Consider the following 25,670-nt stretch of genomic DNA (forward strand, 5'->3'; position numbering starts at 1 on the left):
CGCCAAGGAAAGTGCCGGCACCTAGGACTGCCGGGGACTGTGAAAGCCTTTCTGCCTGGCAGGTGGCGGAAGGCAGAGGACGATTTGGGGTCAGACTGAAGAGAGGATGCTCTGTGAATGGAAACAAGAATTCCTAGTGCTCCCTCAAAATATTACCCACAGCTGAAGACCTTGCCTTCCCTTGAATGCTCTGTGAACAGCAAGAGGTTTGGATCTACCTGGAATCCACGATTTTTAAAGTCAGAAATAGGGGAAAGCTGGCTGTGAATGTGTGGAGGGGAGACCCTTCCACCTCAGCAGAATTCATCGTGTTTTAAAGTGAAGTGTCAGAAGCCCTAGAATAAACCCGGAGCTGGAAGCTTTCCGCCAGCCGCTCTTGAACGGGTCCTCCACTCACTCAGAGCCGGTCTGTGCCTACCTGGCTCTTGACTTCAGCTCTCTGAAGTCCTTGTATAGTTTCAACACTGTACTTGCAACTGTGTCCCCGCAGAGCCGTCCTGCTCACCGTCCCCATCCCAGCCTCAAGACGTCCTTCGCCCTATTGATTTGCGCTATAGCCAAACAGGGCGAAAAGACGACAATTGTATTCGACAGATGCTGCTCACTCGTGAATAACAGGTTCAGCGCATACCGTATCTCTCCCCATTATCCTGTAAGTTAATATTGAGTAGCAATAGCTGTCTAAATATCAAAATCTATTTATAGGGGATGCAGAGCCATGACCTCTCCATCTGACCTTCAAGAACCGCAGGCTGAAAAACAGGGCAAATAGGAAAAAGAAAAAAAAAATGAGGAAAAGCCCAGGATTACAATGGAGATTTGTGCGTGGCGGAGCTGGGCTGGCTGCCTTTGTTCCGAAATCCTGAGGGGGACTTGAACCTTTAGCACGGCCCCGGCCCTGCGGCCCCGGGAAGACGCGGCTCTGTCTGACTTCTCTGTCTCCCCGCCGCGATCCTGGTGTTGCTTCGTCCACTTCTGCCACCTGCAAAAGTGCGGGGTTGTTTTTCTTTTTCACATTACAAAAAAAAAAAAAAAAAAAGACGGGGAAGACAAAACCGCGCCGTTGACTAAGCAGGGGGTCTCAGTGCCAGTGAGGGGAGAAGAGAGCTCAGCAGAGTGCAGACCCACACCTTGGGAAATCACTTTGCACGCGGGGAAATGGGGACGTATTTTCTTATTTTGCTGCTCGCAGCCTTCCCAGCACAAACGAGGGGTGCGCGGGGGGGAGCAGGGCTTGGAGAGACTTCTCACCCCCGTCCCGGCAAGCAGCAGAATGGGGGAAGCTGGGCGGTCCCAGGCGCTGCCCGGGGGTGCCCGGGGCCTCCGACAAGGCGAGTGTCGGGGCCCTGGGCCAGGACCCCGTGGCATCCCGCGCTCCCGGGGATCGCCCCCCGCCCACCCCCTTCCCCACCGGGCGGAGAGGGGGAGGATGCTCCGTAGGGTCCCAGAGCAGGGATCCATATTATAAAGCGCATCCCCTCGGGGGGAGTGGAAACGAGGCGGGGGGGGGGGGGGCGGGGGGGAGGAATCCCGAAGTACTTTTTGTTTTTACGGAGCCGTCGAGAGCTCGTCCAGTCTGAATTAACAACCGCGTAAAACCAGACCAACTGCGAAACCGCCCCCCCCCCCCCCCCCCGCCCCGGCCCCAGCTCCCGGCATTAACATGGCGCCTGCAAGCGAGAGAAGCACTTTTCTCGATGTTTAGCAGTTGAAATGTGCTCCCTGAAGGTCACACCAGGCGACGCACCCGTTGGCTGCCGCACGGAGCGCGGGCCGGGCCGGGCCGTCGGCAGCCCCCGGAGCCCCCGGCGGCGCCGCGCCCGCCCCGGTCGCCATCCCGCCGGGGACAACAGAACGGCGAGGAGCATGGGGCAGTCTCCCACAGCCAGATGTGCCCCGGGTCGTCTTTCCCCAACCCCTTTATCTTTCTGTGTATATAAGAGAATCGTACCCAGCTTCTCTATCTTATTGGGGGGGGGGGAACCAGAAACCCCCCCCCCCAAAAAAAAAAAAAACCAAACAAAACAACCCGGGGCTCCAAGGGAGTAATTCCTTGTGTCTGGAAATTAAAAGGCTCAAATCTCCTATGTGACCCTGCTAAGACACGGGAGCGCTGTCCGCAGCTACTTTAAAGCGCCAGTCTCACTTGGTTTGGAGGTCGGAGCTACAGCTCTTCAGAAAGAAAAGTGTAGTTCAGGAGGCAAACTCTGTCCCGGGGGTTGTGTGCAGTCTCTCTTTCCGCCGACTAAGTGCACCTACCAAGGGAAGAGGGAGAGACAGGGCTGCTAACCGCGCTGCTTAAATGTTCCTGCTTTCTCCTGCGGGGGGCTAAGCAAGGAACAAGCTTCTCCAGCTGCCTGAATAAAATGAGAGAGCTGATTTTTTTTTCATAACCTATTCTTGGCATTTGCGTCCCACTTGAGGAAAGTGTCTAGAAAAAAATCCCCCAAACTCGACCCAAAAAATCTTGGGTCTTGCGACTACATTAGGCTCCGTGATACTGCATTCCAAAGAAAATAGACGGGGTATTAGAAGAGGAATCTCCTCTTCCTAATGAATATTTACCCTGAGGTCATTACATCCGTAATGGTCCTCTCTTACCTTACCTTGCTCCCCTCTTCCTCTGCTAGAGACTGGGATTTCAATGACAATGCCCTCGATTTTAAAGTGCCGTGTACCACTTAATGGCGGGGTGCAGGCAAGGTTAGAATATTATTGACTTCATGCAATATATAAGATGGATACATTTAAGACTTTTAACTTTTTGTTGCAATGACACGCTGTATTTTTATGAGATACCTATTATACAGACAGAACCATTGTGCTGTAGCTGCCTCACAGTTGCTGGATCGTTTCTATCAGATGAAAGATTTTGAATAGTTTTCTTTCAACAATGCATCCTTTTGGTCTTCATACAAAGAAAGTAGGCATGGTATACACTTAAACAGCTCTGTCACAGAGCAAAATTAAATAGAGTATATATCGAATCCTGTCTGCAGTATAATACCCACAGGGAACAGAATGGAGCTCCCTCCGCCGCTGAAGGAGCCCATTAAGGTCTGATGTCCTGTGAGCATCTTCCAGATTTCCCTTATCTGTGATATTCGCTAAGCTGTTAAAAATCTTTACAGGCGGGCTTTAAAATCGGCTGTTTTTCTCACGGAAAGACAGAGTTTGATAACGGAGCCTTTTAACAAAATCTACTGCTGGCGCTCCGGTAAAGGGGGCAAATTATGCTCTATTTAGTTACTCATCTCGGCGGCCGCCTGGGAGCTGCTGGGGTAGCCCGGCGGATCTCCAGCGCCTGTCCCGAGCCGGGCGGCTTTTCCCCGCGCTCCCGCGGAGGCGCAAGAGGGGCCCCAGTTTAACACAGCCCCCGCTGACCCCCCCACCCCGCAAGGCGGCAGCCCCGGGCCGGGCGGTGGCGGCGGGCGGGCGGCGTCCGCGGCCGCCCGGTGCCGGGAGCGGGGGCGGTGGGGGGGGGCAGGGGGTGCAGCCGCGGGGAGGGTCCGCGCCCGCAGCTCCCCCTCCAGTGCTCACTCAAGCGACTTGACCAAAGTGCACGTGCTGAGCCCAACTTTCCTCTCCCCCTTTCCCCAGCTTTGTGCTCTCCGCTGATTGAGTCCCCATATTAAGCTCGAGATCCTTTCTAAGCAACTGCTAAGAAGTCAAGAGCATCCTTGCTTGCTTTCTCTCCGTGGCCTTTCATGCCCTCAATTTGTTATTCTACTGACACTTTTCTTAAAGTTAGCGCCTAGCATTGAAACATTAGCGACAAAAGCCCTGGAAAATCTCTCCCTCCTCACCGCTAAATCCTCTAATGGGTCAGTGCGTGTCGAATTTTTATTTGATTTCCAATAATCTCTAGCACTTCAATATTAAACCTACCTCAGCCCAGCGCCTCACCTATGGGATATTTTTCAGCTTCGCTTTGGAAAGTAGAGACGCTCAGATTTCCTTCCACGTGCACCCGCTAATTTATAAATGAGTGTATACAGCTGTCTTCGTGTATATCTATGTCTCTATATCTGCAGTAACGCTTTCATTTTGTGTCAAAATAACATATCCTGTCACTCCACGCCAAAAGTATATTTATCGAATGAAATAGCACCGCAAGCTGCATCTTCTTTATCAAACCTTCATTTCTGTTTTACCCAATTGTTAAATATCTTTTCATTTCTTTTCCTATTTTAAAATATGTATTAGAGTAATTGTTACTTGGAGGTCTTTTGTGTATCTATAGCTCCTTTGATTCATATCTTTTCCTTTCTTTTAATCTTGTTATGCGAAATTATATACACATTTCTCAGGAAATCCAAGGAGCATAACTTTATTAAATAAAAACCTCCTAATCCTGGAGTTTTGCAGCAAATACCAATTTTTTTTTAAGTACACGTTCCTAACCCATGTGTTTTGAATGAAGATCCCCAATTTCTCTTCACTTTATTACGCGGATTTTGTGAAATGATTCTTCAGCGCTCTGATTTAAATAAGTTTTAGTGTGAACCAAGAATGAACATTATCCTCTAACCTGAGGTCAAGTGAAAGGTGATTTACATGACAAAGAATAATGCCGATTTTGTCCAATGTGAAACAACTTCACCTTCGGCATCATTAAGAAGAATTTAGCACTTTCAGGGCTTTGGGGGTTGGGGTTTTTTGGTAAATAGTTGACTATGTATAGCGCAATTTCCCTTTTATGAATCACAATCCCAAGGCCAACTTCTTGTGCTCTTGAATTTCGGCATTATTTTTATAGCCTGCAGTAGAGCGAATTTGCACCTGCTGGTATTTAAACTTTAACATATTAGCTAGGGAGGACTTATCAGCCCAGCGCACTGCCTCGAAACAAATTAACAATCTTCATTAAAGTAAAGGAAGGGGGCGTGGGGGTGGCGATGTGACCGTTTAAGACGCTGTCCCGGATCTCCCCGATCTATGCAGGTTCCGAGTGGATTATTTGGGGTCCTTATAGCAACAGAAGTACAGCTTTACTCCCCCTCCCCCCAACACACACACTCGCTTCCAAATTTCTGCTTCTCTCAGGGCACTTTAACCCTCTCGATACTTTCTTCCCCTCTGCCTGGAGCGGTGCCCTGCAGAGGAGGGTTGCGGGGAGGCAAAGGCACCTTAGCTGCGCTCCTGGGGCTCAGCCCCGGTGGCCTCCCGCTACCGGTCGGGCCGCCCCCCCCGCACCTCCCTTTAAGAGCACTTTCCCCCAAAATCAGATTGTGCTCTTGGTGGTTTCTTCTCTCTCTTTTATGGCCATTTTGGGCGCTCCCTCCCTCCCCTCCTCTGTCACGCGCGCGCGCACACACAGACACACACACACACACACACACACACACACACTGCAAGAGCCCGTGAGGAAGTGATCTTAATCCAAACATCAAACTTACCGTCCGGAGGATCCTGCCTTGAAAAAGTTCTGCTCTGCTGGGTCTCAGAATTAAAGAAACGACCGTCATCCCTCCTTAAGAGCTCAGGGCTGGGGAGAGGGGCTGCAGGCGGAGGGCCACGGGCGGGGAGCCCAGCTCCCCGGCTCTGCCCGGCCGGCTTCGCTGGGTCTGCACCCCGAGGGGCGCGGGGGACCGAGACCCCCTTCCCGGCAGGCGGCTCCGGCGCCCTCGGGACGGGGCGCACCGGCCACAGGACTTCTCCCGCGGACACGGGCTTGCGCACCTAGACGTGCCTCCGCGGGGGGATCCGCGGGCTTCCCGCGGCGGGAGGGGGGCCCGGGGCAGCGCCCCGGCTCTGCCCGGCCGCCCGCTTCTTTGCGGGGGGGTGGTGGGGTGTGAGTGTCGTGTGCTTGTTCACAGCTACGCCGGGAAAGTGGGAGCCTTTCGTGTTTACAACCGGCTCCGGCTTGTAATGGTGAGATGTAGTTCAAGCAGCGCTCCTGTGTGTCGCGGGCTCTTAACTGGAGCTTTGCTCAGTCATTGAGAGCAATAGAAAGTATATGGAAATCAATATATAGCCAGTGTGGAGGGCAGATAATGGATTCGAGTCAGTGAGTGTTATAATCTGCATTATGGGCTTCCTATTGTTTAGACTGAGCACAAATTTCCAAAGGGTGAAGTGTTGGTTTGTTGGGTCCCCGTCCCCCGCTTTCTCCCTTCTTCTTCTTCTTTTTGGAGGGCTTTGCGTGTATAGGGGGAGGGGGTTATTAAATCCTCCTGCCACAATTATCAGAGTACCCCCCTCTTCCCGCCCGCCCCATCTGATTTTAAAGGTAGTGCTTTCACGGCGAAGCTAATGACTTTCATTTAATTGAACATGCCCTGATGTAGCGGATTGTTCTCGCAGCCCTGCGCCTTTGTTGCTTTTGGGGGGAAATAAAGCTAATCAAACCTTTTGTCACGGCCAAATTCTCCCTCAGGGTCTCCCAAACATTTGTTTGAATAATTCACCTCAAGAATTGAAAATACTAATTGATTTTAAAATGCTAGCCCGGAGGGACGGGGAGGTGGGGGGTGGGGGGTGGGGGGTGGGAGCCTGGAAATTAGAGGCGAAGAGCAAACGTCTACCTGCCAGCGGCGAAGCCTCCGCAATCGCTGCCCTCGCCGGGAGCCGGGGCCGGGGCCGGGGCCGGGCTGCGCCCCGCCCCGCGCGGACTGCGATGCCCCCGCCGCTGCCGGCCGCACGCTCCGTCCCCTCCCTCGGCCTCTTGTCCCCCTCCCCGCCGCCAAACTGCCCCTGGTCACCTCGGTCTCGGGTGCTCCGCTAAAGTGCCGGCGGTGGCAGGGGTGGGCTCCGCCGGGCGGGGAGGGGATCTCGGTCCGGGCACCTCGGCCCCATTCAGGGAAGAATTTTGATGCGATTCATTAGAAGTAACGAGTTGACATAAGGTAAATCTACATCGAGGGGGCCTTTCTTTGAGTGCATGGGGAAGCTTCATTAACCATCGCTAACAAGGCGTGCAAATGCTCTGATTGGGCAGCTTTCTTGTAACGCCAGGGCCTTAGCAGGATGCCCACCTAATGAGGGTCACTACAAGAGACTGATAAAATATTCAAATTTTCCGTCGCACCAGGAACTTTGTACTAAAGGAGAAAGTTGAGGCAACTGTGTGCTTGTTTACCTTGGGAAGGCACACTCGGGGGAGAAGGCATCTAGCTCTGACATCTCCAGCGCCCAGAGAAGCCCCGAGCTGGATGGTCACTGCTTTTTGGACGTTTATTTGTTAAATTCGCCGACAGATTGCCCCCCGCCTTCCCTTGTCTTCCCCCGGTTCTAATTATGTTTCTCTTAGGTCTAACGCGCTGATAAATAAATAACTTGTCTGCGAGGTTCCACGCTTTTTTTCCTCTCTTTCTTTCTTTCTTTCTTTCTTTCTTTTTTTCTTTTCTTTCTTTTTTTTTTCTTGAAGAGGAATTATTAAAATCAGCCTGATGGCTTTAATGATAAGTCAATCATTTCAAAGTTGCTGCTTGTTGCTAATATGTCAGCCTCTGTACACATCACCGCTACTTCCTCGCTGCCGCGATAAGGGCTGTCCCCTCCTCCCCCCGCAATTTGTTTCTTCAAGTTTTCATTGCTAGGTTACGATTTCTAATTAGAGCTAAGTATTTCACTTAATATTTAATTTAGACGCCCAGCACATATATCATACCTAGATCAGTCAATCAAGCGTCCCTTGTTGATAATGCTACATCATTAAGAGTTGTGTTTAATTCAGGAGCAAGCGACTGCACGGCTGCTGCTGCAGAGCAGGTAACTTTCGGCTGGCGGGAGCTGCCAGCAGATCCGGAGGGATGCGGGGAAGCAGCCAAGCCGGGCGGCGGATCCGTCGCCTCCTCGGGAAAGTTTGCTGCTTCCCAAGCCGGCACCGCACCGCGGAGGCGAGCTGCACACCTTTTCTCCTTCCTTTCAACAACAACAACAAAAAAAACCAACCAAAAAACCCTCCACAACCAAAACACCAAACAAACCAACCAAAACCAAAACACCACCAAAAAAACAACCCCAACCCAACACCCCCAAAACGGGGTATCTCACGTTTTCCTCCTCCAGCCTCTGTGCTTACTCAAAATAAAGGACTAGGGGGTGTCCCCAAAAGTTTAACTTGGAAGCTGGAGCACTGTTTTGGACCAGTAATAAAATACCCCCGTCGGCTTCTCAAACCAATCCAAACCGTTAAAAAAAATCACTTGCCCACTTGTTTCTTAGCACGGCCGGCACAGCACACATCGCATGAACAGGGCTGTATTACGGGAGCCGGATGGGCCACAGCTTGCACACCCAACAAATGAGCATTCATTTATCTCGGGAAATCGTGACTAAAAAGAGAGGCAGAAGAAGAAAGAGAGAGAAAAAGGGAAGGAAGGAGAAGGATAGATGTGTTTGTAAAGACAGCATCAGTGCAAAATTGCCAGCGCTTGCCACTGAAGACTGGCAAAAAATAAATTAATAATAATAATAATAATAATAATAATAATAATAATAATAATAATAAAGAAGCCTAACAAGACCAACACGATGGGTTCTCCTTTACCTGCCCCGGGCTCTCCCTCTCTCCCCCCTCGCCTTCCCCCTCGCCGCGGCCGCCGTGCTGCATTTTCCGCTCGCCCGTACCTCGACCGCTACGCCCCAGCCCCGTCTGAGCCCCTGCCTCCCCGATTAAAAAAATAATCAGCCCTTGCAAGCGTCGACTGAGTCGCTCCCGAGTCAGGATTAAGGGGCACTAACTAGGCAGCAGAAAATCGCAGCCTCCTGGGAGCGACCATCAAAACAAGCAGCGAAATAAAAGAGCTTCCCTCTCTGCTTCCCTTCCTCTCCCCCGAAAAGTCCTCCAGGTTGGCAGCCCGACACTCGCACACCCATACACACACGCTCACAACTTCGCAGGGTTCTCTCCAGACGAGAGCACAGGCTTGTCCTGGTTTATTTAGGGGGAAGTTTTTGGGGAGGAGGGGAGTTGCTCCCCTGCCCTGCAGAGCCACATGTCATTCTAGCAGCTGAAACAATGAATCATGTGGGATCAAGTAAGATTGACTGGAAACGGACGGCAGGTTCCCCAGCCCGGAGAAGATGGCTATCGGCAGCGAGGGGGGGGACCCCACCTGTCCCCGTCCCGGACCCCCGAGCCCCAGCGCGGGAGTGGAGAAGGACGGCGGGGGGGGGGGTGTGAGAGGCAGCGCACGCCCGGGGGGGTCCCCCGCGGGACCTCCGCCTGCCCGTAACAAACTCACAGGATCCGGAAAGGATTTTCCCAGCCAAGAGGGCAGCCTCTGCCCAGCCCCGTCCGCCGCCGTGCTCCCGCTGCCGCCGGCCGCGCCCGGCTCCGCGCCCGGATGCGCGCGCCGCTCCGCGCTGCCCCACGCGCCGCTGCGCGCTGCCGGTGGGGGCCGGCGGCTGCGCCCGCCCGGCTGCGGCTCGGCGGGTCCGGGCTCGGCATTAGCCGATCCCATTGACAGTTTGCAGCCAGCAGCTGCAGTCATTAAAAGCCATTTACACCCTGGCCTCCTCACACAAAGCTAGAGCGCCAGCAATTATCTGCTTGCACATTTCAGGACATGAGAGTGTGTCCCTAACAGGCTTAGGGGAGCGCTGAATCCCCGGCCAGGCTGGGCAAACACCGGATCCGCTCCCGAGGTCTGGCTGACGACCACCGCGCCTCGGTGACCCGCGTTGGCGAGCCGCGGGAACGGGCGCACACATTTTAGGATGCTGGCTCCGTCCTTGCAGGAGCTTCTGGCTGGCAGAGCTCCTGCGCTGGACCGCTGGTCCGCGGGCGCAGAGAGGAGAGCGGGCTTCAGTAAGACCTTGACATTAGCTGATCGGCACACCAGGTTTGTGGGTTTGTTTGGCTTTAAACACACGGACACACGCTCGCAGAGTGGACATGCATTGAAATGCCCTACAGAAGGATACTTCGGAAGAAAGATTTTCACCAGAAATGCAGTTGTTGTATGTTTCATAGGTCTGGGGGGAGAGAAAGAGAGAAAGAAAGAGAGAAAGAAAGAAATATTGAAGCTTTGAAAGGTTCATCAGGAATCCTAATAGAGGGATGCAACCTATAGGCTAACGACCAGTGCATGATCGTCTGGGAGATTAAAAAAAAAAAGAAAAGGCCGATTTGGATTTTATTCTGGAAATACATTTTAAGGCAGTTTAATTTGCAGCTTGAAGAAAAATGGAATCAAATATTAAGAAACTCCGGCAAGAATTCCCCCCACCCTCCCCTCTGTAATCCTTTACATAAAAGGAAAGGATTACAAAGAAAAAGATTTTGTGTGTGTGTGTATTAAAATCTTTGACTAAACATATTGTTGTCCAATTAATACCTCCAAGTCGATTTGCAGAGGGGCTGAGAAGTCTCTTTCCCTCCTTAGCTGTACAACTGGAAATAGAAGCCGGAGGGGGGGGAGGCGGGGGGGGGGGGGAGTTTTCCCCAAGTCTGTTAACAGAAGTGTTTAAGCAGATCACTAAAAATTAAGAGGGCGAGTTATTTCCATTAGGACTATGAAGCCATGTAGCTCACCGATGACAGTTTAGTGGAAATCAGATGAATGTGTAATACAGCGAGCTTCTTCCAGTCCAGCAGCTCTTCCAACTGGACCTATTCATCTGCCACTTGGAATTATTTCACGAGGAGTCCGCTGTGAAAGGATCACAACCAGTTTGGAGCCCAGCTAAAGAACTTCTACCACCCATAGCAGTATTATTATTATCCTTCGGATAGGGCAAGTCACGCTATGTTTTCACATTTTAATTGTAATATCTCTCTTCCCCTCCCCTTCCCTCCATTGATGTCTGAAAGTAGTTTGGGCTCCAAGCCTCACCCCTCGATCTCCATCGGAATGCAGAAAAGATCTTTAAAAAAGTTTTGAATTCCTCAATGATTTTTCTTCTAGAAAGGCGGCTTAGGATAATTATTTCAGCTTTATTGAGGGCAGATTAGTTGAAGTCTGGATGCTGCGTTTCAATACTCGTTGTACATGCCTTTACAATGTCGGTATTGTTTGCTACTGTGTGTGAACCTATTCAAAATATACACTTTTTAACACCAAGCAAAGTCCTGTCTAAATATACACAGTAAGTCTGGAAAGATGTCCATGACCCGTACAAATCTCTGTAAATCACACTTCCATAGCTACAGAAACTAAACAAAAGAGTTACCAGCTCAAGATGCTGATTAAATCTTCTTAAAAGCAACATACCTAATAATAAATATAGTTGCATGGTAGCAAGGTCTGGCGACCCAGCTAGGTCTTACTGATGGATGCACTCAAACCACCACGGAGATTTTCCTTGCTCACAATATATAAAAAAAAAAAAAAGAAAAAAGAAAATAAATCTGGGTTCAAACCCGCTTTGCTCGCCTCCCTTTCCTCCTCCCCGCACAGAAGCCGTGCAAGTTCGGGGCAGAAATCGCGGGGGAAGAGAGAGGTGCGGTGTAAAGCCCCGGCGGGTTTGGGGGTGAGGACCAGCCTCGCAAGGTCGCCGAGCTCCGGAGAAAGGAAGGGGCGAGAGGAGGCGAATGGGAGGAGGAAAGCCAGAATGAAAGAAAAACAAAGTGGAGAGAGGGAAAGGGAAGGCGAGAAGGAGCGGGAGGGCGGGGGAAGCAAGGCGTGGGACGGGGGAGGCAGCGAGCGGGGCGCCGCCGGAGCCGGGCGCGGAGCCGGGCGCGGAGCCCAGGCGGCCGGAGCGGGTCCGGGCTGGGCGCCCTGCGCGGCTCTCGGCGGAGCCGCCGCGGAGCTCCGCGGGCAGCGGATCCCTCCTTCCGCAGAGAGGGGCAGGGAGTAGCGGAAGGCAGGAGAGGAGCAGAGAGGAGAGGAGAGGAGAGGAGAGGAGAGGAGAGGAGAGGAGAGGAGAGGAGAGGAGAGGAGAGGAGAGGAGAGGAGAGGAGAGGAGAGGAGAGGAGAGGAGAGGAGAGGAGAGGGACTCTTCGGGGAACCAGGGCTAAACCCAGCTTGTACTGTATGTGCCTGCTTCTGGGAGGGTCACCGGCGTGAGGATGGGTCTAATGATCTCATCTTTCTTTTCTTCCCCGGCACTATTAGTGCTCAGATAGGCAGAATGAAGTGAAACTACGTGCAAATCATGTGTAAATTGTCTCAGTTAGGAGCCCTTTATCCGAACGTGTATCCCAGCCTGGCCCATTTACTTTCCCCCCATATCTCCTTTAGCTTTAACGAGGCTCGTTAAGATCACAATAATATTCCACCCTCTAATTGCTCATCCCATTCAACAAATATGTGCACACTGCTTTTCGCATTATTTGATCCCTTATTTAGGAGGGGTGTGGAGAGGGAGGGGGGAGAGACAGGGAGAAGGGGAAGTGCTGAGATTAGGAGTTGCAAAGATTAAGGAAAAAAAAAAAAAACCACCACACACAAAAACCCCAGGCTTTTCCACCAACGGCCCCGCTTCCCTCCCCCCCGTGCATTTGGGCGAAGTGGTAAAAACCTTCCTTACGTACTCCGTAATGATTGGCAGGGCTGACAGTGATTGGCAGGGGCTGCCATGGCAACGCCACAACGACACTCAGAAGACCAATAGAAAAGCGAAACAAAATGTTTCAGCGCTGCACTCACTGTGGATTTAGGGGAGATATTATGAGGCTGTTGTCATTAGGGCGATTGCTGTTGAATCACTGAATCCTGAATCGGCGGCGACGCGGGGCCGGGTGTGTGTGAGTGCGTGTGTGTGTGCGTGTGTGTGTGCGCGCGAGTGCGTGTGCGTGTGTGTCCGCGTGTGCGTGTGAGAGTGTGTGTGTGTGCCCCCGTGCCTCTATGTGGCTGTGTGTGCGTGTGCGGGTGTGGATGCGTGCGCGGTGCGTGTGCCCTTTCCTCCCTTCTTCCTCCCTTTCTTTCTTTTCTCCTTGATTTATCTCCCCCTCTCCCCGGTCATCCCATGGTGTTCAGGTCCCCGCTAGAGCTTTATCCCACCCATTTCTTCTTGCCAAACTTCGCCGCCGACCCGCACCACCGCTCCCTCCTTCTCGCCAGCGGCGGCGGCGGCAGCGGCAGCGGCTCGGGCTGCAGCCCCGGTGCCGGCGGCGGTGGAGGCGGCAGCTCCCGGGCACCCCACGAAGAGTTGTCAATGTTTCAGCTGCCCACACTCAACTTCTCCCCGGAGCAAGTGGCCAGCGTCTGCGAGACGCTGGAGGAGACTGGAGACATAGAGAGGCTGGGGAGGTTCCTCTGGTCGCTGCCGGTGGCGCCGGGGGCATGCGAGGCCATCAACAAGCACGAGTCCATCCTCCGCGCCCGGGCGGTGGTGGCCTTCCACACGGGCAATTTCCGAGACCTCTACCACATCCTGGAGAACCACAAATTCACCAAGGAGTCCCACGGCAAGTTGCAGGCCATGTGGCTCGAAGCGCACTACCAGGAGGCCGAGAAGCTAAGGGGTCGCCCGCTGGGGCCGGTTGATAAATACAGGGTGAGGAAGAAGTTTCCGCTGCCCAGGACCATTTGGGATGGCGAGCAGAAGACGCACTGCTTCAAGGAGAGGACTCGCAGCCTCCTGAGGGAGTGGTACCTGCAGGACCCTTACCCCAACCCCAGCAAGAAAAGGGAACTGGCTCAGGCCACGGGGCTCACCCCCACGCAAGTAGGCAACTGGTTCAAAAACCGAAGGCAACGAGACAGAGCAGCGGCGGCTAAAAACAGGTCAGTGGGGCTGCGGGGCCCCGCTCCGGGGCGGGGGGCGAGCTGGGGGGCGGGGGGCGAGCTGGGCGGCGGGGCCCCGCGGGCGGCCGCGCTCCGCGCCGCGGCTCGGCGGCCGCCCGGCCGGCAGCGCGCCTCTGCCTCTCCTTTCCTCCTCCTCATCTCCATCACCGCCACGGGGAGAAATTGGTCCCCCCCGCCGAGCGGGTAGGTCTCCTCCCGGCAGCCGCAGGGATGCGACGGGGGCAGGCACGGCTCGAAGTTGCCTGGCGCGCCCCGAGCTCTGCCCGGGCTCCCCACGGGCTCCCGGGGTGCGGGCAGGGCTGGGGCTTCACCCGCAGGCGTGGGCAGCTCCGTGCGCGCCTGTGTGCGTGCGTGTGTGCGCGCGTGTGTGTGTGCGGGGCGCAGCGGCTGCGGCGGGGGCAGAGCCCGGCTCTCCCTGCCTCCCTCCCCGCAGCGGCTGCCGCGGGGACGGGAAACCCCACAGCCCCGGGTCGGTGGGCTCCGGTTTTGCTTTCGGCTTGCCGGGATCTGCGTCCGGCCGGGCTCCGGCGCGGTTCCCCCGCCGAAGGGCCGAGGCGGGCGGTGGGATTCCGAGCGGGTTTGTGCAGAGCAGGCGGCTCCGCTCCAATTGCTCGTGCTCCTCTGCCTGCGCGGCGGGACCAGCACACGCACACGCAAAGCCCGGAGCCGTTCGACTCGGGGAGAAAAAGGGAGAAAAGCCTTTAGGAGATCGGGAAACCTCTTTTTTTCCCCCATCCCCATTTCTCTGTTTACACCACATGGCGGCCAGGCCCTCCGGTGGTGTGTTTCCTCTGCATTTACGCTTGCATTTATTTGCGTGTCTCTCGGTGTCTGTTTTATTTATTTATTTATTTATTATTATTTCTGCTTTGCCATGATAAAAGTGAGGCAGCCTTCCTTCTTTTTTTTTTTTTTCTTGTCACCCTCCGTAAAAGTTATCTTGCAAATGAAAATGGACCCTTAATCCAGCCTGATATACTGTTTTTATTTAAATTTAAGTTTGGCTACCGCTGTAAGCGTGTAGACAAAACTTCTTGTTCTTGTAAATGCTGTCTCTTAAATTCCTCCTAATTATAGCACTGGTGCTATTGACTCAAGGTTCTGTCGGAGAAATGCAACCTAAAAGTGCCTCGCCATTTAATTTCCATTAAATGGAAAACAGATCAGCTTAGGACTGTAAATAAACAGAAGTTGCCTACGGATGCTTTTGTTGACTCAGCGCTGTTGACAGCAGATGAATGCACCAGGAATTGTAAATGGGAGAAAAATCAAAGACGCTGAAATTAGACAACTTAAAATAATGAGAAATGTAAAATAAAGCGGGTACATTTTTCTGTTCTTTGCAGACAGTTAAATAGAAAATACTCCGGTGAGAAACAGTTGAGCGAAGAGCGTATTTTGATTCACGCTGGCAATGCTAGGCGCTAGAGGTTGTGGCTGGCTTCTCAGCCCAGGACTTTCAGCCCTTATCCTCGAATCAGGCTTTCTTTGGGTTTCGAGCGGAATAAACGGGCGCAGAGGAATATTCACAACACGCTAGGGAACTTAAAAATCATTTATTGCCTCTTTTAAAAAAAAAAAAGTTCAACGGCAATGTACCCTTAAGTGTTGGCGGTGAAAGGACCGGCACTTTAAAGCTAATTTTGGCTTTCAGATGGAAAAGGGACTTAAATTTCTAGGGGAGAGAAGCGCCGTGTTCCACAATCGCCCTTTTTCATTTTCTTGATAGCGCTGCGTTCCCAGGGCAGGAGCTTCCTCCAGTCCTGCCGCAGACCCCAGAGTGTTTACCTGACCGCTGGAAAATATTTAGACAGATATTCGCCCCAGTACAGAATGAGGATCCCGTGCGATTCTTCCCCGCTGCAGACCGTCGGTCCTTGCAGCTTTCCGCCGTGGCCAAGTGTGCGAGGAGCTCACACAGACGTGCTTTTCTCCTAGGCCCGCGGTGCCGCGGGGATGAATGGCTACCCGGGGAAAGGGAAGGCGCTGCTCCTCTTTTTCAAACCACCGGGCAGGGAACCGCTTCTCCCCCCCTCCCCGTGCCCGCTGCAGCCGCCACCCCTCTCGCTGTCTTTGCGCTGGGTGCCACCCTCCCGAGGTGGCCAGCCCCGGCGGCGCGGGGAAGCCCCGGCCCGGCCCGGCCCGGCCGCGCCGGCGGCGGGGGCAGCACGGCCCGGGCGCACAGCTTGGCCCTGCCGCCCGCCGCCGCTCCCGGGCTCCGCGGGGCGCTCCGGGAAGGCGGCCGGGCCGGGCCGGGCCGGGCCGGGGGGTCCGCTCCGCTCCGGGCGGGGGCCGCGGCCGTCCCCAGGCAGGCGCGGGATCGGGCGGGCGCCGTCCCCTCGGCGGCGGCGGCGGCGGCGGTGTCTCAGAGGGGCTGTGCTGTTGTTTTGTCTCCCGGCGCGATGCAGGCTCCAGCACCAGGCGATAGGACAGAGCGGCATGCGGTCGCTGGCAGAGCCCGGCTGCCCGACACACAGCTCGGCCGAGTCTCCGTCCACGGCGGCCAGCCCGACCACCAGCGTCTCCAGTTTGACAGAAAGAGCCGAGACGGGCACCTCCATCCTCTCGGTAACCTCCAGCGACTCGGAATGTGATGTATGATATCGGAAAACAAACAAACAAACAAAAAATCCAAATCCAAACAGCCAAGCACCCTCTCCCCGACCTGAGCAAAACAAACCGAGGCAACCTAGAATCAGGACACACACACGCATGCACGCACACACACAGCCAGGAGGAAAGAAAAGGCCAAACACGACCCAAACATAATAGCAAACAAACAGACAGGGATCAGAGAATCCACCACCACCACCGTCAGCCAACACCACCACCAAGAGATGGAGCTAAAACTTCAAGTCACAAACGCTGGTGCTGCAGCGGGGGGGTGGGGGGGCGGGAAATAATAATTATTATATATATAAAAAGAAAAAAAAAGAAAAAAAAACAAAGCAAAAGTGACAATTGTATTCTTTTTAGGACAAGCACGATTTCTCCTTTGCGCTTTTCCATGGACGCATTTCACCCACTTGCATGATGATGATGATTAAATTTGTATCTGGGAAAAAATATTCTCTATAGTAAAGGAAAACAAACAGAAACCAGACAAACAAATGCAAACTCCGATCGAATTTGTACAAAAAATAAAAATAAAAAAAAATTAAAAAGGAACTCCTTGAAGAGGGAAATAACAAATGTTTATCGCCTTTTTGTTGCTCCTATTTCTCTCTCTTTCCCCCTCTCCCTTTCTCTCTGTTTTTTTGTTGGTCTTTTGGTTTTTTTTTTAAGTCCAAGTGATGGTCCAGCCAAGATGCAGTTTTCTGTTTTTTTGTTCAGCAGACAATCATTTTATTCGTAAGCACCTTTTTTTCTACACTTCTGTCACTGCCTGTGTGGGTACTGGTTATAAATGTGGAAAAAGAATAGTTATGACTGTAACAGATTTTTATTTTTATTTCAAAATTTTATATGAATTATGTATATCTTAATGATGCGGTCATTTTCCCAGTTTGTAATATATGTGTAGAAATGCTTGTATATGATATTTGCTCTACTCTTTCTTTCTTCCTCCCCCCTCCCTGTCTATCTCCCTCCCACCCTTTCACTCTCTCTCCTTTTTATTTTCCTTGACTCGGTGTTCCTTGCACAAACTTAGCTGTCAAGATCTGACGTGCTAGGTTTTCAAAAGGGACCTCAGCGATAGAAAAAAAAAAAAAGAAAAAAAAGAAAAAAAAAAAAAGCTTAGGGTGCAACTGTAGTTATCTTATGCAAAAGCTATTTTGAGTATTTCATAGCAGCTTTTGGGGGGTCTCTTCTTAAACTCCACGTAGGACGCTTAAACTATTGTTTCCTTAACTGCGTGTTTATCTATATGTACAAACTTTCTAAATCAAATACAGTATTCCATTTTCTTATCTATCCAGCGATGTCGGTGTTTTTGTCCGCCACGGAAAAACACGCCCTCCCCGTGGGCGCCTTGCCTCCCGCCCTGCCCCGCCGCGGCCCCGGCTGCGCGGCCCCTGCGCCGCCGCCGGCCCCCGCCTTCCCCGCCTCGGCGGGACACCCCGCGGAGATTTTGGGGGGACGGAGCGACCCTGCGAGGTGGCTGTGGGCGGCAACGGGGACACTGGGCTGCGATAGCGGCGGCGGCGGCGCGGGGCACGGGGCATGGCTGGGTCCCTCCGTGTCCCCTCCGCCACCGCCGGCTCCAGCGTTACCCTTCCCCCCCCACCCCAGGTCCTTTTTTTGTGCACTCCGAGCTGAAAGGCTTCCCCCGGACGCCTGTCTGCAGGGCCGAGTGTCTCCAGAGAGCGGTTAAAACATTTCGGGATTTGTTTTGTAGCTTTAAATGAAAACAAAACCATAAACTCCTCGCCCTAAGCGGGCTGCAGCTCCTCCCTTCGAATCCGGAGTATATTGTAATGTGCTGAAAGAAGCCTTTATTTGCATGACTAACAGTATTTCAGCATCTTTCTTTTTTCTGTCCTTTTTTTTTTTTTTTTTTTTTTTAATTAAAGTTTTGTTTTGCCCTGGGCAGATTATTCATCCGTGAATTAATGAAGGGTAAATTCTAAACTTGTTTTTACTTGAAAATACAATTTTGAAACTTACCAGGGATTTAGGGAGAAACGTGCCTGGAATATCTTGACCATTTCCAAACTAATTTGGACTTCCGATCTACCTTTGTGTTGCCCGAGTCCTCTCTCCCTCTTCCCTCTTCCCCTTTTTTGGGGAAGTCCGAACTAGGTTTACGGAAAGCCTTAGGAAGCGGCTGGGCTTCCCCTCGCGTCCCCCCGCCCCAAGAGGCTACCTGGGGATCTGGGGGAACCCACTAGAATGTGAGATCTTAGAGCAAGCCACTAACGGGTAATTTTAAGGAATAAGCTGATGTGCGAATACGTTCATACACCTTTGGTGCCTCCGAGGAAAAGCCGCTTGTGTGCGCTCAGCGAGCGCGGAGGGCACGTGTGTCCCCCCCCCGAGACACCCCCTGGCCGGGGCAGGAAAGAGTTTCCACGCTGGGCCACTGAGCACCCGCGAACCGCGGAGACCCGCGTAGGGTGTGTGTTGGGGGGGGACTTCTCCGTTTCCCCGCGGGAAAGGACACGGACGGCTCGAGGCAGCGCCCACCCCGTCGGGGTTCGCCTCCCCCGCCCCTCGGGCTTTGCTCCACGCGCGGCTCCGCGGCGGGGTCTCCCCACGGGCAGATCCGGCGGCGTCACTGCCCCGTCGCCAACACTAGTGGGGAGATAAAAGAAAATAACGCCCGGTTGTACGGGAATTGCTTGGGGCGAGGGAGGGGGAAACAGACACAATAGGGCTCCCGTGTTCCGCGTGGGTGGGAGAAGGGGGTCGTGTGATGGACCTAGTTCTTCCCCTCCCCCATGCGGCTTTTGGAGGGGAGAAATACTACCCAGGAGGGGTTAAAAGGCTCCCCAAAGGCCGGCACCCTCTCACGGGTCTCACGCTTGAGCTGGAGCTGCTCTTTCTCTCTCCCCCCGGCAAGGAGGCAGCGGAGAGGCCTTTATAAGAAAAGAACCCGGCCCTTCCAGTCACCCCCGGGGTTGGGTAGGAAGGAGGTCTTCGGTGTCAGTACATTGTTTTTAAGCGCAATATTTCTGGTTCTCGCTGGTAGGAGTGTCGTTCCCATCCTGCTTTATTTTCAACGGGATTTGATACTTGAAAGGATTCAGAGGCGTGAAAGTTTGGGGTTTATTTTTTTTTCTCTCTCTTCCTTCATTTTCGCGTCTCGAAGCTGCAGCTAGAAGGCGTCAAGCCGGCAGCAATAATCTACCTCAGCTGAGCCTTACACTGATAGGTTTGGATTTTTCTTCCCCCTGATTAAGCCTCCAGAAGATCGCCCCGTCGTGCAGTGGCAGTTAGGGGAGGCCAGAGATCTCCTTCAGCCTCACTCCATCCGCACCTGGCCTCAGGCTCCAGCCTCCCAGGCAGGGCCCTGTCTCCGGTGCCATTTGCCACCCCCCATCCCCCAAAAGTTACCTCTTTGGCAGGAGCCCAGCCCAATCCCGGAGGAGCGAGCTGCCCCGGCCCCGCTGGGGGTGTTCGCCTCCCCCGGAGGCCGCGGGCCTTTGTGCGGGGCGGCCGGGGACACACACACACACATCCAGGGGGGCGCCGGTGTCTGCGCGGTTTCGGGGTGCCGAGGGTGCCGCTAATGACAGGCCGTTTCAAAGCCGGGCTCCGTAATGGGTAAATGGTGTTGTTTCAGGATTTGCATTAAAAATCTGAATGGCTGATTGAGGTGTAAATCTATGAAAAGCTGTGTTTAAGCCTCCTCACCCACTAAGTCCATCTGCCCCGGGAAGATAGGGCCTATCGAGCCCAGCCAAACTGGAGGGCTGCCTCCTCCCTGCCCCTGGCCGCGCATTATCGACAGCCCCTCTCCAGCATTAGTTCATTATCCGCGCCGAGCTCGGCCGTTGATTAAGATGAAATTACTCGGAAGCTGAAGTGCGCTTGATCAATATTTAAGCGCGAGCCGGAGGACGGGAGGCAGATGGCCGGAGCCCGGCAGCACACCGCGCCGGGTCCCCGGGAGCCGGCCCGGGCGGCCCCGCTCCCCCGGCCTGCGCCGTCCCGCACCGCCGCCTCCCGCCCGCGGCCGCGGGGGCACGGCCCCGCCCCGCCCGCCCCGTCGGAAGTCGGGCCCAGACCAGCCGGTTCCGGGAGCAACTGGGAGACGAGAGTTGCCCCCCTCCCCCGCCCCGCCGCCCGTCCCCTCGCCGTGGGGCTGTACCGCTGCCTTCGTCCCCGGCGAGCTCCGGTTTGCGGCTCCACCGGCGGGCGTGCACCCCGGCGGGGGGGTCTGGAGACCACCGAAGTCACCTGTCTGCGCCCCTCCCTCCCCGTTGTCGCTGCCCGCGGGCCGGCCTGAGCCCTTTAGCGCGGCCGGGTGTCCTTTGTGTGGCTGCCGGGCCGCGGCTGCTGCCGGCCCTCGGCGGCCAGGCGTGGGCTTCGATCACCCCCAGCTCCCTCTGCCCGATCAATTACAGCCGCCTTTTCGAGGGACTTGAATCTGTTTGCCCGTTGCCCTTAATTTTTAGCATACCCGGATGAGGTTACTGCCCCGGCCCGAAGTGAAAAGAAATGTGGACGTTGGTGCCCTGGTATTGCTCCGATTTCTTCGGTTAGCTGAGCACAACTTTCTATTCGTGTTTATTCATGCAGTTTCTTATTGAGCTCCACATCGCACTGGCCTGGATTCCGCGTGTAGGGAGAGGATAGACAAACATTGCCTTTTTCTAGAGCACACACACACACACGGGTGTGCAGCCTGCCACGCACACACACACACAAGCGAGGCCAAAATGCAGAGGGCATCCGTGGCCTGTAGCCGCATCACCCCCCCCTGCAGAGAGCCCTGGGACACAGAAGTTTGTAAATGGTGTATAAAAAAGGGGGAAAATGAACCAAACCGTCCAGTTGCGAACTGACCAAGGGATGGAGAAGGCGGAGGGGGGCGGGGGGAGAAAGAGTTGGGAAGAGAAAGCACTAGGGATATTACCGACGATCGCGCTAAATATTCCCTTCTGGCACGGTAATGACAAAAGGCAGGGGCTGTCGGGATATAGCTATGATTAAATGATACTAAAGGATTTGTGTTGCTGCGTCTGGGGGAGGGACGGCTGGGAGTTTTTGTTTTCGGCGCTGCTCTTTTTTTATTTTGGAAGCAAGGTGTTTTCAGACCAGGAAGCTTCAAAGCGGCTCGGCAGCTCGGGATCTGCGAGAGAAGAAAGATGCAAAAGAGTAATGAATAAAGAAAGGGGAGATGTAAATATCTGGGAGTGTGTGGTTATAACAGCCTCGCTGTAAGCGAGATGAAGTGGCAGGATCGGCCCTCCCTGCGGCAGGCAGGTCCTTTGCCGAACAGGTCGAAAAAGAAAGAGGAAAACTACGCTGGAAGTCAAGATCTGCAGTATCTAAAGCCAGACCGTGACTGACTTTAATTCCAGTGCTAGCAATTAGAGGGACGTTTAGATCTACTGCAAATATTTGCTTTTTTGTCCCCATAGAAACATTATTAGAGGAAGTTCATTTAATAATAAGGTCAATTAAAGAGTATGTTTCAATGAGTGGAGGAAAAATTGCTTTCCTACAGGAATACCCTCTTTCGCAATATCTGGCAACAATAAAGTAGTACGGCAGTTTACCAGAACACACTGATTTCCACCTGGGCCTGGAGGAGCACGTGCGTTTGCACGAGTGTGTGTACGTGTGTACACGGGTGATCACGCCCTTCCACGCAGCGTGGCTGTGTGCACTCGCTGATGGCATGGAGTTGATCTATACAATGTCCACACACACAGTTCCATATATATGTGAACACACATATACGTAGACATACGCATGTTTTCAGATTAAAGTAGCTCTTGTAATGTCTTGTAGAACATTAAATATTCCCTTTTAATATCTAAATAGGTCAGTAATACAGTTCAGTAACATTGGAGGTGTGTGTATATTCTCTCTCTTCAGTCTGTGATAAAACATTCTTTAAGACTATTGGGATTTTACACTGTAATTCTATTAAATAGTAATTGAAGGGTCGCGAGAGGCTATGATACGGGATCAGCAGTGTGTAAGCCATCCGTTTGAACTTTAATTTGGAATCATAGGCAGATGGGATCACGGCCTCTTTGTGGTGCTTGCAGATTTAAAACTAGCCAGCACATGGAGGGAAAAAAAAAAACCAACCTGCAATGCAGATTCATTCATTAAACATGAAAGGTTAGTGCTAGAGAGGATAAACGTTTAGACGTCTAGGTAAACACAGAAGTATACTTCCCGCCCTTCACCTCCCTCTTACCATAACCCCCAGCTATCTCAGTTACTGATTTTCTATTGTTATTACAAATAACTTTCCTTTATATCCCCAGTGGGGATAAGTGTACCTGAATGACTTATTTATATCTGCATCACAGTCTATCTGCGAAAGTTTTATTCCACTTGCAGCCAGGGGGGAAGCCAGCTTTATTTATTTATTTATTTACTCTTTCGCTGCCTCTTCCTTGCGCCTCCTCGGACTATTTTTAAAACGCTCTTGGAAGGACTGCGGGAACCGAGCCCCGCTGCACAGCTGGGCACACGGCAGAGTAGGAGGGAGCTGTTTTCAGTTTAAAAGGGGAAAAAAAAGAGTGTGGTTCGAATTGACCTGCCTGAGCCGGGAGCCGAGCGATAAAAGCCACGTTCTGCGGGAGGAGCCGTGGGTGCTGGCGCGGCTTGTCGCGGGAGCTGCTGAGGGCGGCCGAGGTGGCGTTTGCGCGCGGGAGCGGGTGCGCGTCCGTGGGCGTGTGTTGGTGAACTCTTAGGCCCGAGGACGCTGTAGTTCCACCTTATCTGAAAACAAAAGACTTTCCAACTGCGAGAGTCAAATCCGCCCCCCCCCCCCAGCTGTATCGTATTAAAAAGGAGCTTTCATTGTTTATTTCTAAATATTTGTGAAGCAGACAGTGTACGGGTTAACCTAATTAACACATCCATACTGTATATTCGTGGACCAAACGGTACGGCGGATTTCTAATGCGATAGTTGAATGTGATAGTCATTTCTGTGTTATAGGAGATTACAGCAACACTGGAGCATTTCCAGATTGTAGATGGTTTTAGATGTTGAATTTCCAGATGAGTATTTACCATCATAACTAATTTAAGACCATTATTAAATAGAAATTCTCAGCAGGGCTCTTTAATGATGGAACACGTTACTAATTACAGAGTTTACGCTCTGTTTTGGCTAAGCAGTCTAGAGGGATGGGATTGTGCTCTGCATGCAAAGCCAGTATTACTAACGAGGAAGCATCATACCCCTAACATTTCAATCACATTATTAAAGAAAGCCACTTCTTGCCTTATCCGCGCGAGGAGATAGCAAGACCGTTCTGTTTACCGGGCTCCCAAGCTCTGGAAATAGCTGGGATAGAGGCGGGATCCCTCCCCTGCCTCCCCCTGCTCCCAGCGGTCTGGCCTTGGCAGCCGGCCGGTGGCGGGGCTGGGCAAGCGGGCCGGCCCCGCTCCCGGCCGCCCGCCGCGCCCCCGGGGCTCGCTCCTCGCCGCCCCCGACCTGCCGGGGCCGCCCCGCTGCCCTCCGCGGCCGCAGCGGGCAGCCTCTGCCCGGCACCCCGCGCCGGGGGGAAGCGCAATAGCGAGGGCTCAAGCGGAGAGAGCAGCCGGGGAGCCTTCCCCGCGCTCCCCAAAAGTCACGGGCACAGGTGCACACGCACCGGCAGCTACGCAGAATTGGTGCGTGCGGGTAGATACGTACAAACACCCGTGTAAGCAAAGGGCACGTAGGAACAGTGTCGGTGTCCCCCCGCTCCCTCAGCCCCCCGCCCCCCCGGGAGACTGCCTCCTGGGAAGCGGCCGGAGCGTTTACCCCCGGAGAACTCCGACCCTCCCGTCGAAGCCCGAGGAAGAAGATCTGCGCCACGAGGTGGGTAATAAACAGGGACGGGGTGTGCGAGGCTGCGGGAGAGGGGTCGCCGCCGCAGCCCCCGCGCCCCCCGCCCCGGTAGGAGCGGGGTGAGGGAGGCGGCAGCGCGGCGCGGTGCCCCCGGCCCGGCGGCTGGCTAAACCCCCGCTCCTGCGCCTCTGTCCCCTGGGTCATCCCGCACGTGCAGGGCTGGCACCCGCCTACCCTCGCCGTTTCTTTGGGAATACAATAGCCCTGGAGACAGGAGGAGGCAAAGAAGATCCATAGCTTATTTACTCATCTCAGATGTGGGCCACCTAAAATTACATTTAGTTTTCCTGACAATGGCAATTTTCCTCTTACCCACCCACTTCCCGGCCCACCTCCTCCCTCTCTCCAGGTTACGGAGCACGCTGTTGCGTTCAGACCCGGTGTCAGTACCGCGTTTTCGTTGCCCTTGAAAGGACGACAGACGGTTCTCAGCCTATTTTCATTCTCGCTATCCATTAATGTATTTGATCTGGACGATTAATAAGTACCGAAGACAGGTTTGCAATAACCTGCTATTACGTTCAGTGGCGTTTTGCGCGAGTAAAGACTTTTTGAATTGGCTCGCTCTGCCTGTCTTAAAAATGTGCAGTATCTATTCCCTCTACAGATAGAAAAACGCGTGCACATTTATTTGTATATATACGTATACATAAAGAGAAACACAGAAACACATTTCCTCTTTATACACACACATATTTGCAAGCGCAGGTGCGCATTTTCCACTCCCCCCCCCCCCCAACCTGGCTTTCCAGAACATGAAAATAGAGGAGGCACACGAATACAGGCCAACGGCCAGAGGCTCGAAAGGTTTCTTCCCCCTCTCCTTCTCTTTTAAAGAACCCTTTCATGCCATCTAAACAACAATCTGAACATAAAAATCTTCGGATGGATTTAAGGGAAATTAAATTGCCTCCCCCCACTGTGTGCTTGTGAGCGAGTCAGACTGTGTTAACTGTTCTAAATGGATTCTCTCGGTTTGTCTATTTATGTATTTTACTGCAGCGTGTCTTGTTCAATAACGCAGGATGTGGCACTCGGTGTAAACCCGGCCATTCTTCTGGGGCCTCGCCGCTTCCCGGTGTCAAGGAACTTCATCCCGGCGGCCGGGCCGCTCCGTGCCCCTCGGCCGCGGCCCCACTGGGACGGGGAGCCGCTCCCTGCTGCTTCGGGCCTCTCCGCACAGCGTGACTCTCCCGGGACTGGGACTCCCCCATCCTCCAGGCGAAGCTAAGCAGAAGGCAAGCCCCGGAGGTGGACGTGCATCCCCCTGGGCGCACGGGCTGCCAGCCTCTACAGCAACTGCCCCCCTCCCGCCGAGGCACGGCCAGCCATCGCGGGGGGAAGGATGCCCGCCTGGGGCTGCCGCGCCGCGTCCCCTCGCCGGGCAGCGCGGGGGCTGCGCGGGGCCGGGGGCGCCGGGCCGGGCCCGGGACGGGGGAGCCGCCCCGCTCTGACCGCTCCCCACGAGGCGGGCCCTACCGAGCCGAGCCGAGCCGAGCCGAGCCGGGGTCCTGCCCGCGGGTGCGGGCGAGGGGGCGCAGTCCCCCCTCCCAGGCG

At 53.8% G+C, this 25,670-nt stretch overlaps 2 protein-coding genes across 2 annotated transcripts; one reads left to right on the forward strand and one right to left on the reverse strand.

Annotated features, from left to right (window-relative positions):
• Positions 1 to 12,550: 12,550 nt before the first annotated feature.
• SIX3 (SIX homeobox 3) lies at positions 12,551 to 17,555 on the forward strand. Its single transcript, XM_030035937.1, has 2 exons — positions 12,551 to 13,619; positions 16,049 to 17,555. Exons 1-2 carry the CDS (start codon positions 12,859 to 12,861, stop codon positions 16,239 to 16,241), a joined length of 954 nt encoding a protein of 317 aa, XP_029891797.1. The 5' UTR covers positions 12,551 to 12,858; the 3' UTR covers positions 16,242 to 17,555.
• Positions 17,556 to 21,272: 3,717 nt separating this feature from the next.
• Positions 21,273 to 24,257, reverse strand: LOC115350248. Its single transcript, XM_030035662.1, has 3 exons — positions 23,541 to 24,257; positions 22,811 to 22,991; positions 21,273 to 21,378 (listed from the first exon to the last, which is right to left on the reverse strand). Exons 1-3 carry the CDS (start codon positions 24,255 to 24,257, stop codon positions 21,317 to 21,319), a joined length of 960 nt encoding a protein of 319 aa, XP_029891522.1. The 3' UTR covers positions 21,273 to 21,316.
• Positions 24,258 to 25,670: the final 1,413 nt, after the last annotated feature.

Source organism: Aquila chrysaetos, chromosome 13 (genome assembly GCF_900496995.4).
Source record: "Aquila chrysaetos chrysaetos chromosome 13, bAquChr1.4, whole genome shotgun sequence".
In the NCBI taxonomy this organism is placed as follows: Eukaryota; Metazoa; Chordata; class Aves; order Accipitriformes; family Accipitridae; genus Aquila; species Aquila chrysaetos.

Coding starts and splice junctions, on each gene's coding strand:
- LOC115350248 (XM_030035662.1), bottom strand. CDS start 24,257: ATGACCCAGGGGACAGAGGCGCAGGAGCGGGGGTTTAGCCAGCCGCCG. Junction 22,992..23,540: donor TTCCAGAGCTTGGGAGCCCG/GTAAACAGAACG, acceptor TTTTGTTTTCAG/ATAAGGTGGAACTACAGCGT. Junction 21,379..22,810: donor TCGCTCGGCTCCCGGCTCAG/GCAGGTCAATTC, acceptor CTTCTCTCGCAG/ATCCCGAGCTGCCGAGCCGC.
- SIX3 (XM_030035937.1), top strand. CDS start 12,859: ATGGTGTTCAGGTCCCCGCTAGAGCTTTATCCCACCCATTTCTTCTTG. Junction 13,620..16,048: donor GCAGCGGCGGCTAAAAACAG/GTCAGTGGGGCT, acceptor GGCGCGATGCAG/GCTCCAGCACCAGGCGATAG.